The sequence below is a fragment of the Pogoniulus pusillus genome, chromosome 30 (assembly GCF_015220805.1).
Source record: "Pogoniulus pusillus isolate bPogPus1 chromosome 30, bPogPus1.pri, whole genome shotgun sequence".
Taxonomy (NCBI): domain Eukaryota; kingdom Metazoa; phylum Chordata; class Aves; order Piciformes; family Lybiidae; genus Pogoniulus; species Pogoniulus pusillus.
In genome coordinates this window covers 13,860,086-13,879,536 of record NC_087293.1, presented here as the reverse complement: position 1 = coordinate 13,879,536, position 19,451 = coordinate 13,860,086, and the positions used below count along the sequence as shown (strand labels likewise).

The 19,451-nt window shown below is 44.9% G+C and overlaps 1 protein-coding gene across 1 annotated transcript; it reads left to right on the top strand.

Moving 5' to 3' along the window:
* Nucleotides 1-687: 687 nt before the first annotated feature.
* TMEM233 (transmembrane protein 233) lies at nucleotides 688-18,555 on the top strand. The gene is made up of 3 exons (XM_064168223.1): nucleotides 688-967; nucleotides 8,511-8,645; nucleotides 16,850-18,555. The coding sequence occupies exons 1-3, from the start codon at nucleotides 779-781 to the stop codon at nucleotides 16,859-16,861; spliced, it is 336 nt and encodes a 111-aa protein (XP_064024293.1). The 5' UTR covers nucleotides 688-778; the 3' UTR covers nucleotides 16,862-18,555.
* The last annotated feature ends 896 nt before the right edge of the window (nucleotides 18,556-19,451 follow it).

Below are 19,451 nucleotides of genomic sequence, written 5' to 3'. Positions count from 1 at the left end.
AAGCAGAAATTAATTTACTTGGTTTATGGTTTGCTCTTATATGGTGGGGTTTGGAGATGATAAAGATTCCTTTCCTTGCTCCTCTTCCTGCATCCACCCAAGTAGATTTCACCTTGATGTTCAGTAAGGACTGAATCACCTGCTAAAATCTGGCCAAAATTCTCTGGGCCTGAGCCACCACACTGCTTTAAGATGGTTATTTTCTAGCAGTCTTGAAGGGTTTTGTGAAGTCTGGCAGGTCATTTGCGCTAGGAAATAACAAATCCAGGCCAGATTCACAGGCAGTTGCTGAGGCTGACACTGGGAACGGGAGTGAAGAGCACGGAGAAGTTCTCCCCGGGGCAGTGCCAACACAGTTAAAGTCATTCAGCCGTTCACGTACCCCCAGATCAGCCGAAGGCTCCGTGGCTCCAGACCCTCCGTGCCAGGGGCAGGGGGGAGGCTTCTGGGAGACAGGACAGGGGCACTCGGGGAGCTCCCCCCGCTGCCCGGCTCCAGCCAGCGGCGGCCGGGACTCGGCGCTGGAAAGCCTCAACGGCGTTCGTTTGCTTGCCTCTCTCCTCTTTCCTGCCCTGAGTTGACGTTCGGCAGAAGGGGCGCTGCCGGTGCCGGCCCCCCCACCCCGCCCCGCAGCACTGCCGGTGCCGTCCCGGGGAGGCGCCGTGCCGTGCCGTGCCGTGCCGGGCGGCTCCCTTGGCTCGGCGCCGCGCCGGGTCACGCCTGCCCGGTGCGCGGCGCTGGGCTCTTCCAGCCGCCCGCCGCGCCGCACCGCAGCCCCATGTCCGCGCTCCCCGCCGGTACCGACATCAAGAGGGCTCTGGAGAACAGCCCCGAGACCAACATCGAGGATGAGTTGCCCGACGGGCCGCCGCAGCCGCGGCCCAAGAACTACCTGCTCCTCAGCATCCTCTCCTGCTTCTGTCCCGCCTATCCCGTCAACATCGTCGCCTTCGTCTTTGCCGTCATGGTGAGTAGCACTCCGCCGGGTGCCCAGGCGACCTTCGCCTCGGGTTGGTGCTCGGCGGGGCGACCTCCCGCTCCCCGCACCGGCCCGGCCCGGGACTCGCAGGAGCAGAGCGGGGCTGAAGGAGCTGTCAGGGTTACGGACATCCTTTCTAACCGCTTGTCCCGGGCGGCTGCGGGCAAAGTTTGGAGAGGCAGCGAGCACGAAGGCATCGGCAGCCTCAGCGTGTCCATTTAGCGGAGGATACAAACTGCGGAGCGAAGGCAGTTCAAGTTTTCAGTACAAGGGAGGGAAGTTAGTTACATCGACAGACTTGCACACTGAGCTGGGTACAGTAGCTCCATGTGAAAGTGGTAGCTGTGGGGGCAGATTTGCAAAGGAGCCTATGCGGTTTCTACTTCATCTAGTTAAAGATGATAGAAGCAGGTTTTTTTCCAGTAAAGTTCTTTAGCCTGTACTACTTGCTAGAATAATACACACAATAACAATTGTAGATGGTTAGCAAAAAAACCCTTACAAAATTGAGTACTGCATACATTGAGAGAACAGACCTGGAAGTGTTTTGTACAGTCCTTAACAGCAATCCTGTTAGAAGACAATCTTCTTTTCTGAGTCAAAAGCTGCAGTCAGATCCAGACTTTTCTAACAGCATCCATGATCAGTAATACTGCACCATATTTCTGCTGATTAGGAGCTGAAAAGGGTTTAAAACATGTTGTTTAGTATCATCCTTTTCTCTCACAGCCAGGCTGAAAAGGTAAGTAAAAATATAGTTGTTTCTTTTGCAATTAGCCATAAGAATAATTGTCTATACCTGAAATACACTAAAGTGCCCTCTTAAAACTAGTATGATCGATCAGAAATCACACTTAAATATTGGGATAAATACTTAAGCTTGGAAAATTACTTAAAGGAGCTATTCCAAAGTCATTTTCACAGCCTTTTTTGTCTGGATAAATATTAGCTATGACTTCCTTTTTGTATATGTTTGTTTGTTGTTAGCTTCACAACAAGCTTTTTTCTTTGATTGAGAAGATTTGTTTCTGCTGTGGTACCCAGCATCCTTTCTGTCTGTGGACACTTAGGGTGCTATATAAAGTAATGAGAGCTGATGATCTGGGGCTGTGAGCATCTGTTCACTGTGATAGTCCTTTCACCAAAGCAATAGGGCTGCACAGAAGTTAACTGTCAAGGGCAGAATTTGGCCTCTAAAGATTTTTACACCCCATATGGAGAAATCTCCACCTACGCCCTAGTTGAAGTTCAGGCAGGCTTTTGGAGTCAGGATTAAGTAACCATCACCAGGGGATATGTAGAAACCAGGGTGGGAAGAGCACTTCCTGAATGCTAAACAGTCTGTGCAGGTCTTCAGCTGCCCAGTCCCTTGAAGGAGGGAGACAAAAGCCAAACCAATAAACTCCACCGTATGCAAATCCATTCTGTTTCAACATTGTTCTTACCTAAAACCTCTTCTTGCCCATGAAAATAACATCCAACTTCTCTTCCACAGCCTGACTCCCCTGCAATTTAGAGCTGCAGCCTGCAATTGCTCCATTAATCTCAGTCCCAGGTTCTGACATTTAAACCTATGCTGGTTATATTTCTATACTTCCTCTGGGATCTTCATCCTCTCTCCCTCTGCTCAGCTTGTTTCCTGCAGTTGGTAAGGGTTAACACTGAGGTACGAGAGGGAATTACTCCTTTTCTCATAGAAGATGCCTTTATAGCCTGCAAAACTTGCCTGAGATCTTATATCAGAAAACATAAAGACCCATAAAAGTGGTGTTCTCCATAAACTTCCTCTGCCTAGCATGGGCCTGGAAGGTAAAGTCCTGTTGCCTTCTAGAGTGGCATGCCTCAGCACCCTGTTAGCTTGTGTCATGCCCTCCTTAAGTGCTCTCAATTCAGACAACGCTTCCACTCTAAAAGTGGAGTTCTAACACACCCCCCAATTAAATGACAGATATGTCTTCAGTCTCTTCTGCTGCCCCATTTACAACTCCAGCACTAGTTTCCTCACTTCTTTCTCACCTTTAGGGGCACAAACCTTGCCACTTCAGATCTTACCTCCTTGACTATATTTTTAGACTCAATCTCTCCCAAGTTCTCCCTTTTGCAATAATAACCTATTCTTGTTCCTTACCTCCTTTGTGAAAGAAAGCTCTTTCTCATGACAACTGTAAGAGGATAGTGAGTAGGATGGAGATTTAATGGCATCATCATGTTGATGCTTTGGCATTACAAGAGCAGCCCCCTCAAACTAGCTGCTGGTCACTTGCAGGTGTGAGGATTGCTTGGCATTTTTATCCCATGGAGATCTGAATTCCTCATGGTCCAGGATTACTGTTCTCTTCAGTACTCTTCTGCAGTTCCAGCCAGATGCCTTCAGTTCTCCTGCTTCCTGTTGCTTCCAGCAGCTATGTCATGTTGTGTTACCATTAGTCGGTACCACTTAACCCCAGAGGTGCTCCACTTGGATTGTCTCTGTTCTTTCTCACATAGGTGAAACCACAAGCATCAGAACAGGAGCACAGGGTGCAGGTACCAAGTCAAGAGGTTGATATGATGAAAGAGACTTCTCTGTGGAAGGCATTGTGCCACTGAACTCTTTGGCTCCTTATCTGCAGTGTGGTGTCTTTTCCCCCTATTGTGAACCCAAAGAGCACTTAACCTGTAAGTGAACTGCCAGTTGTACCTGAGACTCAGCTCTGGCTGTATCTGATTAATTGCAGCAGAACTAGGAGGAGGCTGAGGGAAAACTGAAAAATCCCTCAGACATTTCTTACACCAGCACTGGTGACTGAAAATTGAACAGACTTTTTTGGCCCTTCCCAGCACAGCACCTTTGGTTGTCTTTATTTCAAAGAATCTGTACATCAGACCAGTCATCTAAATCCATAAGACCTTTGATGATTATTCACAACTTCAAAACAGACTCTTGAAAGCTGTTTCTGCTGGATGGTTGGCTTCTAATTCCCTCTTTATGTTGACACATTTCTGTTGAATCATTTGCATGTTTCAAACAACATTGTCAAGCTGTGACAATCCTGGCTCACCTGCCTCTGATAGTAGCAAGTTCTTCAACTGCATTTGTTACCTTTGGATTCAGATGCCTTGTCTGTGCATTAGTTTCCCTCTGCAGAGACAACTAGCAAGCAAGTGGTAGAAGTTGTGGAACAGCAAAGGGTAGGACTTGCTTTCTGAGGAGGTCACCTCCTCTAACTGGGACCATAGTGAGTCTAGTACAGTGTGCTGGTCAGGTCAGTGGCTAGCACAGTGACCAGTGCTCCTGTACAGTAGTACTTCTCTTTTAGAAGGTTTATTTGGAACACTTTTATTATTAATACAACTCTTTTAAAGTAGCTCATAGATACCTAAACATCTAACATCATACAGAAGTGACTCTCTCTCTGCTTCAGAGGTATTAAACAACAAGGGGCATCAGCTGGTCTTACACACTTTTGCATGGTCTTTATTTTTGCAAGCTGGTGAGCTTTTCCTTTGCAACATCACTTTCACCCTGTTGCCAGAGACACAGAATCACAGAAACATCTGGGTTGGAAAAGACCCTCAGGATCATGAAATCCAGGGCTCGTTTTCATGCCACTATACAGCCTGCAGACCAAACTCCCCTCATTGTGTCCTGCTCATCAACTGCCAGCCCCATTGCACTGAAAGTAGAGATCAAGCCTGGTTCTGACTTGCTCTCTGAGTCCCTCCTCTTTTTTCTCTTTCCCTGTAGGTTGTGCTAGTAGTGAGGAGTCACAGTGAGCCAGCATGTCTCGTTCTTCCATTGCTCTGAACTAGAGTGTCTCATTGCCAGGGACAGCCAGATAAGGTTTGTCACAGCCTGGCTCGTGGAAAGCCTAGAAAATGGTGATCAGAGAGCCTCAGTCTGATAAGCTTAGGTTTTATAAGAGATGTAGAGCAGGATTTCTGTAGCCATTCAGTATTCTTCCTGCTTTTGCCAGCAGTGCTTTGGGAATGTGAAACAGAAAATGCATGTTGAAAAGGTTTAATAGCTCGTAGCTAATTCAACAAATTCCTGTTCATATGAGGTTAAACTGTTTCATTGTTGAACTGAGAATATCTTTTATAAATAGATGTGTGTGAACCTGGTGAAGTCACTGAGGTTGCTCAAGTAAATAAGCAGCTGCAGAACTCTGGCTTTAATTTAGTTTATGACTTCATAGTGAGCGAGGTAGCAGAAACCTGAGAAATCCTATGGTATTAGGGTGAAAATGACTGAAACTTGTTTCAGAAGTTGGACAGGCCAAATGTGGCACACTTGTTGTATTCTGTATATATTGCCTAGCCCTTGGAAATTAACAGATGTGGCATTTAAGGCTTTGACAGTTGTTCATCTGACTTGGAAAACTGAAAGCTTCATCCAGAGGCCCTTCAAAGCAGGTGGAAGTAAACTAATTCAAAGAGCTTTGCATCAGACCCCAACCACTGCCCCAAACCTCTTTTTTTCCTTGAATGCTAATTTATGCCATTTAATTTAAACCTCTTAATAAAGAAACTTGTCTCCTTCCTGCCTCTCCCAAATCCTCTTCTTTATCATTAATGCTATTTCCTCTCTCTTCATTGTGACATTATTTATTGAAGTGCAGAGAGTGAATTATTTATTTAGTACCTGCAGAAATCAGATGGACATTCTCCAGACTTCCTAAGTACCTTAGTAAAATTGCACAGAACTGCAGACTGGTGCTGCCAAGTCTTGCTTACAAATGTCTCACTCGAGATCATGTGTGGGGAACTGAATTTAGACTGTTTGCAGGACTACTCTCTAGATGTCATGCAAAGTGAGCTCTTTGCTGGATGGGGAGAACAAAGTCAGGGCTGGGGTGTTAGTGGTGCTTCCCTAAGTTTCTCCATGTAGCCTTGCCCACATTCATAGTTGCTAACAGAGGCAGCAGGAAAAGTCAGCTTCCTCGAGGACAAGCCGTTTTCCTCTGATACTGCTTTTATTTACCTTCCCAAATGTGTTTTGACCAAGCCTCAGAAAGCTCTTCTGTGGGCAGGACTGCTGAAAACAGTGGAATAACTTAGTTGAAAGGAACTGTGCCAACCACTCTTTGTAGCAGGAGGCCACACTAGTGGAGAATCAGAGGTGACATCACCTTATCTATGTGTTTTGTGCCTGTCTCATTCCCGTCTCATTCCCATCTCATTCCCGTCTCTTCCACTTTGCCCACTGCATCCTTTCAGTCTGCTACTCAACAGAATTTGACAGCAGAGCACGGGTAATAGCAGTATTCTTAAGGGAAATAAGCCAGAGAAATGTTTAGGCATGTAGGCTTCCAGGAAGAGAAGAAATGTATCAGTACTCTCTTTAAGGGCAAGAGTGCATCAGCAGCTCAGCCTTTCTTAAGACACCAGAGAATAAAGTTCCTGCACTTATCCTTAAGATGCAGTTCCAGCAATACAGGTTTCATTGCTTTGGGACTGTCTTGGCACGAGCAGTCTTACTGCAGTGCTAACAGCAAGGCTGCATCTAGGCCATTAACTTCTGTGTGCTCACTAATCGACAGAACACACACAGATAATGTCCCTAATTATTTTTTCTGCTCAGCCCTACAACAATACTTTTATCCTCTGAAGTTCATTCCTTTCCTGATCTCCACAGCCTCAGATCTTCACTGTTTTAAGCCATTCTGTCTTTGCTACAAAAAGTGATTCAGAACAAAAGCACTTTTGTAAGATCTGATTCCCCAAGGGATTGTGCTGAGATAGTTCAATAGCATGATCTGATAAAGAAGTCTGGACTTGGTGGCATCCTTTATGGTGTCAAACTCTCCTGATCTTACAAAATAGTTCTTAGTAATAATACTAATTCTTTGATAGCATCTTATTCTTGGGGAGAAGTTGTTACAAACTTTGTTAGACTCATATTCTAGAATACTTCAGTGCTCCTTTTACTGAATCTATTCTCTTAAAAATAGTCTGGTTAAATGGAAAAAAAAGAAGTCAGAAAAACCCCCAGCCTGACTCACAAAAGACCTGAAGGTCAGAGTGGTCCTATCACAGTTTGCAATCTCTGCATGCAACAAATACAAAGCAGCTGCCAAATCATGGGTAACTAGAGATAAACTCAAGCATGTTGAGATAATATTCCTATGTCTGATGCATCCCTCAGGATGTAGATGATAATAATTATCAGTGTGCTCCAAAAACACGAGGGGACAGCATCTCAAGCCCACAAAGATGCTGTTCAGAGATCCTGTGCAGAGAATCCAGATTTGTCTTTTCACCACCATCAGCAGACTCCCTGCTGCATCTTCAAACTTTGTTTTGAAAGGTGAAACTCTGGAAAAATAAGAAAGGAGTCAACAAGCTTTTTATAAGCAGTTTCCCTGAGGCTTTCTGTAAAAGTGCAGCCTAGTTATGCTCCTTTCCATGTGTGTGCTCCTACAAAACATGAGCATTTATTTCACTGCTCATGAAGTGGCCAGCTAAAACAATTCACAGATAGGATCTTTGCAGAGATAAAAGCTACTGATCAATGCAGATAGGTGAATTAGAGTTGGTTTGATAGCCGTTATGCTGATGTGTTCCAAGAAAACTCATCACACAGTCTCACCACTGAAAACAAAAGAGCTGTACCTGCAATGAAATCATCATAGACTAGTTTAGGTTGGAAGGAACCTCAAAGCTCATCCAGTTCCAACCCCTTACCATAGGCAGGGACACCTCCTGCTAGAACAGGTCACTCAAGGCATCATCTAGCCTGGCATTGAACACCTCCAGGGAGAGAGCATCCACAGCCTCCCTGGGCAACCTGCAAAGAACTTCTTCCTTGTAGTGGTTTGGGTGTTCCCTGCCTCCCCTCACTTTGTAAATCACCCAGACTAGACTCAGTGGCTCTGGACATTGAATGAAGCTTAGCACAATATACAAGCAGATATTTACAGTATATACAGTTATAGACAGAAATAGACAAGCTAAAAGGTAATACAGAAACACAACTCCCCTCCCAGAAACCTGAGTCCCCAGGAGGGGCTCCCAACCACACTTCCACCTTCTCCCACCCCTCTGCCTTACCCCAGATGTTGCCTTGTGCCCCAAGGAAGAATGGAGGGTTAGCCAGGGGGGTTAGGAAGCAAGTGGATTAATCAGAGAGACAGAAAGTGAGGTTAGAGAGCAATGCAGCTCAAAGCCCAGTCAGTGCCTGATTGCTTTATCTAAGTTTATACTCTTGTTCTCCTACATCTCAGCAAGCCTTTGAGTGAAGTAGACATCACCGTTGTTTCCCTTTCACAGCCTGTAATCTAGTTTTTCTCACCAAAGCTAGCTTCAAACTAGCACATTCCTAAGCAGTAAATCTACTGGCAATGACCAGAGCAGAAGACTGCCTTGCCCTGCTCACCTGGGACTGCTGGCACTGGACGTTTATATCCAAGAGGCAAGTCACCATTCACCGAAATCCTTTCTACATCACCCATGTACTCAGTTCAAAGCAGTGCTTTCGGCTTGGGTACAGATATCTGTTGATTGGAGGGGGGGAAATAAAAGTCACAAGCTCTCTGTTGTTCTTCCACAGGCTCTAAACAGTTATAATCAAGGAGATATAGAAGGGTCAAAAAGACTGGGTCGCAACGCGCTCTGGGTGGCCGTGGCATCGATCATCATTGGCCTTGTCGTCATCGGGATCTACTGCGTAGTTCATTTCACAACGGTAAGCAGAACACTGCTGGTTCTGTTGCAAGCAGTCCTGTGCTTCAGAATGCAAAACTAAAGGCTGTACCAAGTGATGTTAAAACTGGGAGCTGCCTGCCTGTTTGCTAAAAGAGCCATTCTTGCTTGTTTGGTAATTTGGAGATTCTCTTGTCTGTGGTTAAATGCAAGCGACTGTGTCTTAGCAGCAGTGGGGTTTCTAGAAACTCCTGCAGCTCCTGGAGGCTCTTCCAATTTGGGCAGCTGCTTTTTGAGTTTTTTTTTAGAATTATAGAATGGTTTAGCTTGGAAGGGACCTCAAAGATCAGCCAGTTCCAACCCACCACCATAGGCAGGGACACCTCCCACTAGAACAGGTTGTTCAAGGCCTCATCCAACCTCGTCTTGAACACCTCCAGGGAGGTTGTGGAGCACAGAATCTTTGATCTTTGATCACATTGGGTGCTTCTGTGCTCCACAGCCTCCCTGGGCAACCTGTGCCAGTGTCTCACCACCCTCACTGCAAACAACTTCTTCCTAACATCCAGTTTAAACCTTCCCTTTTCCAGTTTAAATCTTCCCTCTGCCAGTTTAAACCCATTACTCCTCGTCCTGCCATTACAAAGCCTTGTCAATAGTCCCTACCTGGCCCTCCTGTAGCCCTCTTCAGATACTGGAAGGCCACTCCAAGGTCTTCTCAAAGCTTTCTCTTCTCCAGGCAGCACAACCCTAACTTTTGTAGCCTGTCCTCACAGCAGAGCTGCTCCAGCCCTCTGAGCATCTCCGTGACCTCTTCTGGACTTGCTCCAACAGTTCCATGTCCTTCTTGTGTTGGGGGCTCCAGAACTGTACACAGTGCTCCAGATGGGGTCTCATGAGAGACTCATTTTCACTATCTGCAAGATCAATCCAGAGAGATTTTGAGATTTCAGGTAACAGAGTCCCCAGGTGCCACTTTCCACTCTCATAATCTGTCCAATGTATCTTCAGCAATCAACTGTTATTTTATTGTTTGATATTCAGATGAACATAACTACATCATAAATGACCACAAAAGTAATTTAGACCTAGCTTGCTGTGAGGTAAGGTTTTTCACTCTCCATGCTGTGTAACCAATTTGGGACACCTGGAACAATAGCATAGCAACTCAACTAATTAATCTCAGTATACACAGTGTTTACCCAGGAGGATTATAAACTTAGCTGGAAAAGAGGACAAGAATAATTAGAGAATTAATATCCTTTCTTAAGGTTGTGCAACAGTGTGTTCTTTTCTCCATAGTAATGTGCAAATCCCAGGAAAAATAACCATTTAAAATCACTTTATTGTTGCTTAGTTGGTTTGTAGAATCTTTTAGTGCACTGTGCTAATGTATGTATAACCTATAAACAGAGTTCATCTCATCCACCACTGAAATGCAAATGTCTCCAGGGAGCAGAGGGGAGTAGCTGCTTAAACATGCAGGCAAAAACTTGGAGTACTCCATACTGAGCCCCAGGGAAGGTAGTGGAGATGAGCTCCATTTCTGTAGGATATTAGTGGATGGTGCCACAGAATCCAGAGCTTGCTGTATATCCATTAATTTCCCCTGCATTTTACAAGCATTGAATCGTTTTGGTTCAGCTTGCTCACAGACTGAAAACCAAGTCACTTCAGGCAGGATGTGCCAAGTCTTGTAACTGAGAGCAGCAATAAATTCCTCTGCTTGCCTCTACTGCCTTACTCATCATTTCTCAGGCAAGGATAGCAGTATTTTTTTTTCATGTAGGAGGAGAGAAGGGCAGCCTGAGGAATGACAGACCACACTGACCTGAAGCATTCACATTAACTAGGGCACACTACCTATGTTTACTTGCAGTCAGCATTTCACTTCTGCTGCAGTAGGACCGTGTGCGCTGAATGTGTCTGCTTCTTTGTGCCCACCACCAGCTCTCGGTGGTACTTAGCATAGAATCATACAATCAGCCAGGCTGGAAGAGAGCTCCAAGCTCAGACAGTCCAACCTAGCACCCAGCCCTGGCCAATCAACCAGACCATGGCATTAAGTGCCTCATACAGGCTTGGCTTGAACACTTCCAGGGACGGCGATTCCACCACCTCCCTGGGCAGCCCATTCCAATGCCAATCACTCTCTGGGAAGAACTTCCTCTTAACATCCAGCCTAGACCTCCCCCTGGCACAACTTGAGACTGTGTTCCCTTGTTCTGTTGCTGGATGTCTGGGAGAAGAAACCAACCCCCACTTGGCTACATCCTCCCTTCAGGTAGTTGTAGGCAGCAGTGAGGTCTGCCCTAAGCTTCCTCTTCTTCAGGCTGCACACCCCCAGCTCCCTCAGCCTCTCCTCACAGGGCCCCTCCAAGCCCCTCACCAGCTTCATTGCCCTTCTCTGGCCATGTTCCAGTATCTCAACATCTGTCTTGAATTGAGGAGCCCAGAACTGGACACAGTAAGCACCTTCTCTCTGTCCTGTCCTCGAGGAGGTAAGCAGCAGTAAGTCAGTGTAAGACAGCTTTATGGTGTTCTCCTAAGTTCTCTTTCAAGGATTTTTAAAATCAGTTTGGGGCTTTGTTTTCAAGAGGAAAATCTCTTGTGCTAGCTGGAAACACTGTCAGATGCCTGGGAGCCAGCACACTGCTGGACTATTGATTTCTGCATTCAGTGACTAGTTTCTATTGAAGTCTCTTGGCCAACTGATACTTAGAGTTTTGTGAGGACTCAGTGTTTACTGGATTCTCCCTGCTCTCTGGCTTTTTTACTCTCTTTACTACTCTTTTTCTCCCTCTCACCTCTTACCCTCCAAAGTGCCCTCACTTCTAGGACAGTATTTGACAGGAATTTCTGCTGGGAGGATGAGTGACAGCAGCACTCAACTGGCCTCTGCAGTTATCTACCTGAGTCCCCATTGTTGCTTTATCCTTGGACATTTACATTCTATTCTAAGTTGCCTTTGAGTTTGACATGCCAGTCATCAGTCTGGATGGCACTGCATGGCCCATGCAGTTCTCTCACACCCATTCATACCCCTGGTCATGAATAGTTACTGACAGCCACTTTGCACTCAGTTAATGTGGAGTGATTGTAAATTACCTGTGTGCTAACTTTAATATATATGCTTCAGTATTAGTAAGACAGTGCAAAATAGCCTTAATAGAATAATATGACAGTCAGTCTTGTAACTTGATTTGACTACTGTTAGGCACAGAAGTGATGTTTCCATGACCTGCACATGCATTTCTCCTGAAAGTTAGGCTTCAGCAATACACATGAAAAGCTTGACTCTTCCAGGACTCACTACTGTGCTGTTTATTCACATGAAATTCATCAGCTACCATATTAACCTGCTGACAGTCATGTCACTTCTTTTGATCTTCAAAGTCTCACTGCAAATTACCATCAGGAGCACAGCCTTTTATTCTCCTTCTATATTCTTACATATCTCTCCTTAGAGCTCCTCACAGAGGTGTTACTTGAGTAACCCTGTGATGAATTTCACTAGCTCATTCTGATTTATCCATGCTCCTGCTGACAACACCCAGGATGCAAGGCATAATGAGTTTGAGGGTTGGATGGTCCTTAGGGGTTCTTCCACAGCATCCCAAGTCAGAGCTTCTTGAAAGCAACAAACCTGAGACATCCAAGTCAGCTTGGCAGGAGGGAGTTTTCTGTCAGTTGTTCCACAACTTTTCCTCTTGGTACAGAAACTTGGTTCAGGCTCAGCTGGCTCTTAGGTCTTCTTCAAAACAAATTCTAACCTTTGCCCAGGGGGCTGGTTACACATGTACTGGAGGGTCTGCAGGCCAAGAAGGAACCTGTCTTGTCCTTCCAGAAGTCACAGACTTCAGGCCTTCCCCTCCATGGAACAGCTCTTTTCAAGTGTGGTCTTCAGTTGTTCATTCTTTGCTTTGTAGAGCTTAGGCACTCTCCTTTGCAGAGTCTCTGTGAAGACCTTACTGGTCTCCTCACTGTTCATCCTCATGGTCTGCAGTCTGCTCACCTCCTCCTGAAGCCCTCATCCCTGGAGACACAGTGCTCCAGCCAGAGTACAGCTCTCACTGGACAGGCCTTCAACACCTCAACCCCAAAGACAGGCAGCAGACAGACTTGTAGCTGCAACCTGGACTGCTGCATCCTCCTTCTGAAGTTCCATCTTGGTCAAGGCTTCCAATATGCCAGAGAGTTGCTCCAGCACTTCTGGGGACAGTGCCCTGTCCCCACCACCACCGTTGCACAGTCCCAAGTAGTCCTTTGGTGTCTCCAACAGAGTTTCTGCATTTCTTTCTGTGCAAGCTCACAACTTAATTGCTAAAACCCCTTTGCCACTTCTGAGCACCTCTCATTGAAACCACTGTGGACTGAGCCCTGAAACACTTCTTCATCTGGATGCAGAGTCCTTCAGCATTCACTGGAAAGCAATTTCCTCTCTAGGAAAGGTGTTTCTAGAAGACCAATTCCATGAGGTCAGTGCCTAGCATGCTGAATTTCAGTAGCCTCTGAGTATCAAAACCACAGGCCTATTAAAAATTCCAACCAAAGTTACCATTTCTTCCCACATCTCTTCTTCTGGCTTTTCAGAACCCAAACCCACTCCACATTCCATCTGTGCTTGAAGCAGAGTTGAGGAGGGCTCCCATGGTACTCCACAGGTTTCAGCCAGGAGGAAAATGTTTAGCCAGGGGTGTTGAGGGTAGAAATGGTAGAAGCTGCAGAAAGATGAAGAGCAAGAAATTCCTGCTTTGACAAACAGTGACATTATACCCCCAATAATACCCCTGATACTGGTAGGCTTGGGAAGAAGAAAGACTTTCACTTCTCAGGAAATTCCCACCCCTGAGACCTGAGCTTCATTCCATGACTTCTTTGATTTCTTCAGTTGCAGAACAACAATAGCACAGCAATGACAGCAGGTGAGACCTACATCTGTGTGGAAGAAACAGCCTTGACTTGGCATTCTGAAGGTTTCCTCAGTGCTAAGACAACTTGGGGTTTCTGCTGCTGCCTTGGGGAGCCTCACTGGTCTTTTACACTGTGTTATCTTTAGCAAACAGGTATTAAGATATATAGTGATGCATATATAAATACATATGTATATGTGTAGCCCAGAACAGGGCTTGCCAACACTTGGGAATCATCTACCTTCCACGTTCATGACCCAGAATGCAGGCAAGGAGAAGCTGTTGCTTGCATCACTGGAGTTAAGCCAGCAATAAAACTTGTCTGTCTTGATCAGTGTAAACTGGTGTGTTCCTCATGATGCTGAGGAATCACTGAGGGATAAGCTGTGGTGTGTGCTGAATCAGGGCTGTCCCTCATTCCACACTAGACCAAATTTAGTCTTACTCCATTCTGTAGCTCTCTTCTGTCAGCTTCTCCTCCACTCCTACCCCACAGGTCCTGAACATGGAATTAATTTTCACTGCTTGCTTGGGTATCACTTAAGCTGGTATTGGTGTCACCACGGAATCCAGCCCTGCACATGTGCCCATAGGCATGATATCCAATAGGAAATGCAAAGGGACATATTTGTCTTCCATAAGAAGACATCACTACAAGCTGGAACAGCACAAAGCTGTGTGCCATAACCTGCATGTGGCCTTAGTTGTCTCTAATATGCCCATCTAGAGAGTGAATGGCAAGATAGCTGGTGACAGGAGACACTCAGCTGCGAGCCACATCCTGAATCCTGCCTCTAGTTCTGATGTCCTTGTCTTGAGAAAGATGTGTTACATACACAAAAGGAGAGAGCCTGCAGTGTATGGAAAAAAGCTCTATATGTGGACAGGCAAAACGGACACAATCTCTTTGGCTTGGGAAAGAGAGACTTAGGAATCTAAGGCAGTGAAATAAAGAGTGAAACAAAGAGGTACTTTTCCATGTGATGTACAATGCAGCTGGAGGACTTATTCCTTCTGGTTGCTGTGGATACAAAAAACACCATCAAAGATTTGAACCAGCAATGAGTGAAGTTACCAGAAAAATCTTTAACACAAAGATGCAGATATAATCTCGGGCTAGGAAAGTTCCTAAGCTGCAGATTTCCAGAGCTGGGAGACAGAAAAGGGAGAAATATCATCCTGGACATAATAAAAGGAGGAGATATCACCCTGGACATAGCAAAGGGAGAAATATCACCCTCATTCCATTGCTGGGTTTGCTGCACAACCTGTTAGTAGTCTGAAACAGTCTGCAGCTTCTTACAGCACATACATTTTTAGACTCTGGTGTCTGAGTGACACTTGGAAATGCTGCTCAGGACAGAACTAGAGCTCACACAAGGGTTTTTTTTTTCCCCAAGTGAGACACAAATATATCATAAAAAGTCCATGCCTTTTGTGCACCTCACTGGTTCTCTTCAGTCTAGGCCAGTAGGAGTGAGTCAAGTAGAAACATGGAGAACTAGTGAGAGGTGTTAGAGTGAAGTAAAGACAAACTTTGGGGTTCTCTTTTTAGAGCTCTGACTGAGCCACAGTTTTGGTATGAGGAAAGGTAGCCAAAGTACTGAAGGAAAGCAATACAAAAGACTCCTGACAATAGACCAGTGTCCAAGACCTGTAATTCATGCCAGAAGTTCATTGTCTATTTGGAACCTCAGGGCCAGAGGCAGGGTAGAAATATCTTCTGGTGATAAGGGACATGAGAAGGGTAGTTGTGTTCTGTGACTCTGGAGTTTCATGCAAACCACTATGATATTTTAATGCTTTTGTAGAGCAGTGTGAACTTCTAACCCCTTCTTTAACCTCACTTGATCCTAGATCTTCACCCCAGGGAAGCCACAGAAATACCACCTGTCAGCATGGCTTCAGAGAAAGACAGACAGACAGACAGGCTGCTTGGAAAGTCCTGGCTTATACTGTTTCATAATCAGTAGGGTCTTCATTCAAGCACTGGTAATTACTGGGAGAAGGAAAAGGAGGAAGCTTTTAGACTGGTCACCAAGGACAGGTGTATACATGTGTTTTTCTTGCTACTTAGAAAGAATTCTTCAAGGGAGAAGACATGCAGGATTATTTTTAACACCTCTGCTGGCCCCTTCCTGAGGCTCTCAAAAGCCTTTGCAGCCATTTCACTGACTGTCTCTCAGAGACAGAATAAACTGAGTGCCAGTAAAATGACTGGAACTACACAGCCAGCCTGCAGATCTTTAAACTGCCAATCCCATCATCTGTGCCTTACCACAGGAAAAAAAGGAGTCAAGAAACACTACCTGCCTTCCCCTGCAGGGACTGACCTGCCAGAGCACAGTCATTCCTCTTGTCTTTTACCCACATTAATTCTTGATTCATTCTGCTGCTTCAGTAAGGGCCCTAACTTGATACTCTACTTCTTTCTACTGGATTTGTAAAATGTAAGAGCTGAAAGCCCTCCACCTGCTTATCAGAGGTGTTTAGTCATCTTAGAGGCTGAGTAGTGGGCAGACTCACTTAGATGCCCAGAGGCAATGTGATTACATCAGCCTCATTTCCTCAGCAAACCACATTAGCAATTCTGCCCCAGATGTTTCATCCGTGTATGGAGGAAATGTCCCCACAATAGGGTCTGCCCACTGGAGTAGTCCTGAGTAGCATCCAAGAGAGAGTCAACAAAAGAGTTATGCTCTCTGCAGGATATAGTTACCGTTTAGTGCTTCATGTCCTAAATTTCTCTTTAAAGAGCTGCTGAAAGGTAGCTGCTGGATGGAGAAGGTCTCTCCAACACCAGCAGAGAGCCCAGCAGCCAGGGATAAGCCAATGAGATAAGTGCACCTATGGGTAATGTCTGAATCCTGCTTCCAAGCAGGGATTTGAGGGGATCTTTTCTTTTTCTAATGCAGAAGCATCAGAGAGGTTGCTCAGTCTTTTTAAACAGCAGTCCTGTGTTGCTGTTGTATTTCCTGAGCTATCTAACTGCTGAAAGTATTCTTTGTGGCTGGCTGGTTTGTGCACCACTTCAAGGAAGCAGAGACACTGTTGGTCTCCTGAACCTTTGTCAAACCAGAGCCCATTGTATTGGCTTAGGTAACCCAGTTTAAAACTGCAGTTCGGATTGACAGGTGACCAGTGCCATTAGAAACTTAGCTCTCTGATTCAAAACTGTATTGAACCACTAATCTAGAGGGATGTTTAAGAGAACAAGTGCCACTAATGTGGCATAATGTATCCATTAGATCTGTAGAATTAATAATTTAAACTCATGAGGCAAACTCTCTCTCTTTTTCCTCCTTTAAAAATACATATTTCTGTGTCCTTGCAGCATGCTATCTGAAGACCAGGACTGCACTTGGAGGATATCATCATGTACATCTCAAGAGGGGATGAAAGAAGAGGAGAAGGAAACCCTTCATTCCAGACTGTTAGGTCTGACCCTACAAGTCTGCAGAGGCATGTTGCTGGTGGATGGACTGATTGTGCAGTTAGTTAATCAGCATGGCGTGACCAGGTTTTCAAAATCATTTATTTATAAGAGCCCCTCAGTGTAAAGCAGCACTTTCTCTTTTACCCTAGTGTATAATGAGATCTTACCCTAACAACTCCCTTTTCTTCCTCATTTACATGGAATGTATGCTGGATCCATGACGTTCCCTGGCTGACCTTAGCCAGACAAAGCCAACCTATCTGGACTGTTGATAGTGCACAATGTAAGATCTGATGCACAGCTCGCTGAAGCTGGTAGAACAACTCCTGTTGCCTGCAGTGGGTTTTGGATCAGGCCATTAAGGATTTTTTTATTGCTTTAAAAGAGTCTCAGCATAACACAGTTGTAACCATGGGTTTGTGATCTTATCCTGCTCTGTGATTTTATAATGCCGTGGGCGTCCTCTGACTCAGCAGCTGCTTTCTTCTGTCATCCTCAGCTTTCAGGTCTTTACCTTGGATTTTTAACCACCTGGGACCGATTTCAATCACTTGATTATTAAGAGACACTCTTCTTCCATAGCATCCATATTTGGTTTTGTTTTGTTGTCTTTTGTTGTTGAAGTCCCTTGTCTGAGCTCCAGTCCCGCATTCGAGTTGCACTGATCATATTTTCCTCTTTAAACATCACCTGTGTAAAAAGTTCCTATTTTTTTTAACCTGCCAAAAGATCTTTTTAAATAGATGTTCTTCTCCATCCCTTTGTTATCTAGCTAGTCACACACTCTCATTGTGTTCTGCTTTGCTCATACCTTTTTTGTTTAGTTTATCCTTCATCTTGCTATGAGCAGTCTATAGCCCAGTGCAGTTAGAGATGGGCAGACTTCTGTACCCTCACACAAAGTCACATCCACTCTTGCTGATCCTAATGTGTCACTCAGTGGACAGCCACAGGTTACAGAACCTGCCTCTGATTTACTGCAGTTTCTTGGTACTTGATGAAAATTTAGCAGGGGGCAGCTGATTTGTAGGAGCTGAACAGTCTAAAAGAATACTTTCCTTTTGTCACATCAATGTTCCATGTTAAAAGGAGTAAGCTCTGGCGAGCGTTGTGGCGGATGGCTACATCTTCAGCAGTTGTTGCTCCATTTGCTCTAATTGTCACTACATCTTCAAGCAAGCTATGCCAAATTACTCTCCTTGCACTGACATACATCTGGACTGGCTACCCAGAAACACATGGGAGTTTTGCAGGTGCAAGTGAGAAAAGGATGATGCCTGGCAGGAGTACAACTACCTATTAAAAAGGAAAAAAGTCATCTCCCAGAAACCTTTCCCTGTTAAAACATATGCCTGAAAGTAGCATGTCTTTTCTGTGCCTTGATATTATACTTCTAATGTGCTTTTCTGCTTTTCTTTCTGCCAAATTCTGTTTCTCATTGAAGTCAGTGAAGCATCACCTGTCCTTAATGACTCCAGTATAAAACTTCAGGAGCACTGGGTGAAATCAGTTGATTTCTTCAGCACTTAACACTGATCGAATTTGCCCACGTGGAAAACTTGCTACTGATTTTGATGATCTCAAGAATTGGCTGTTCTGTGAACTCCTCTTTTTTTTGGTTTCTGAATACTCTTCCAATGGTCTGATATGTCTTGTGGGACTTTTAGTAGCTTGCCTTATTATCAGATATGGTAGAACTGTCATTGAGAAGTGGAATAAAATTACTTTTAATTCATGTCCGTTCTGTTATGTGGGAAGTGTCTTTCCTCTTCTGTCTTAAAGGGTAATATCCCATTTTCCAACACCTTGCACAACTTCAGAATCAAATTAATCAGAGCAAAAGCAGGATTTCTGGCCTGCATAATACTGTACAAGCAGTCTGTACTGTAGCTACTACATCCAGAAGTTGCTAGAGATGAGTTAATGCTCAGAATATCAGCAAGGATCGAAAGTTATTTTTAATTGAGCATCCTTCTGTACCACACTTTTTATTACCTGCTAGCAGCAGTAAGGTTCTCTTAATTCCTTATGTCTCTTTTCAAAAGATGAAATCCATACACTTATATTCTCAAATGTTGAGTTCATTCTGCTAAACCTGTGCCAGCAAGCAAGTTTTACAGGCTTTTTGGCTAAAACAGCTTTTCATTTTGGTATTAACACAACTTGACTGAGGGGAATGGAGAAGAGCATGGCCTGAAATACACTTCACTGACTACCAAGGGAGTTTAGGCAAGCTAAGACTGTTGGACTAGATGATCTTCCAAGGTCCCTTCCAGCCCCTAACATACTGTGATAGAAAATGAAATGTAGGTTTTTTGCTTTGTTTTCAAAATAGCATCCAGAAAGAGTGGTGAGGCCTTTTCCAAACATGCCCTTGGTGATCTCTTTGGGCTTTCCTGCCATGAAGTTGGCAAATTTCTTTTCCCAGGCAGCCAGCATGAGAACAATGGGACACAGTCTCAAGTTGTGCCAGGGGAGGTAGAGGCTGGATGTTAGGAGG

Coding starts and splice junctions, on each gene's coding strand:
- TMEM233 (XM_064168223.1), top strand. CDS start 779: ATGTCCGCGCTCCCCGCCGGTACCGACATCAAGAGGGCTCTGGAGAAC. Junction 968..8,510: donor CCTTCGTCTTTGCCGTCATG/GTGAGTAGCACT, acceptor GTTCTTCCACAG/GCTCTAAACAGTTATAATCA.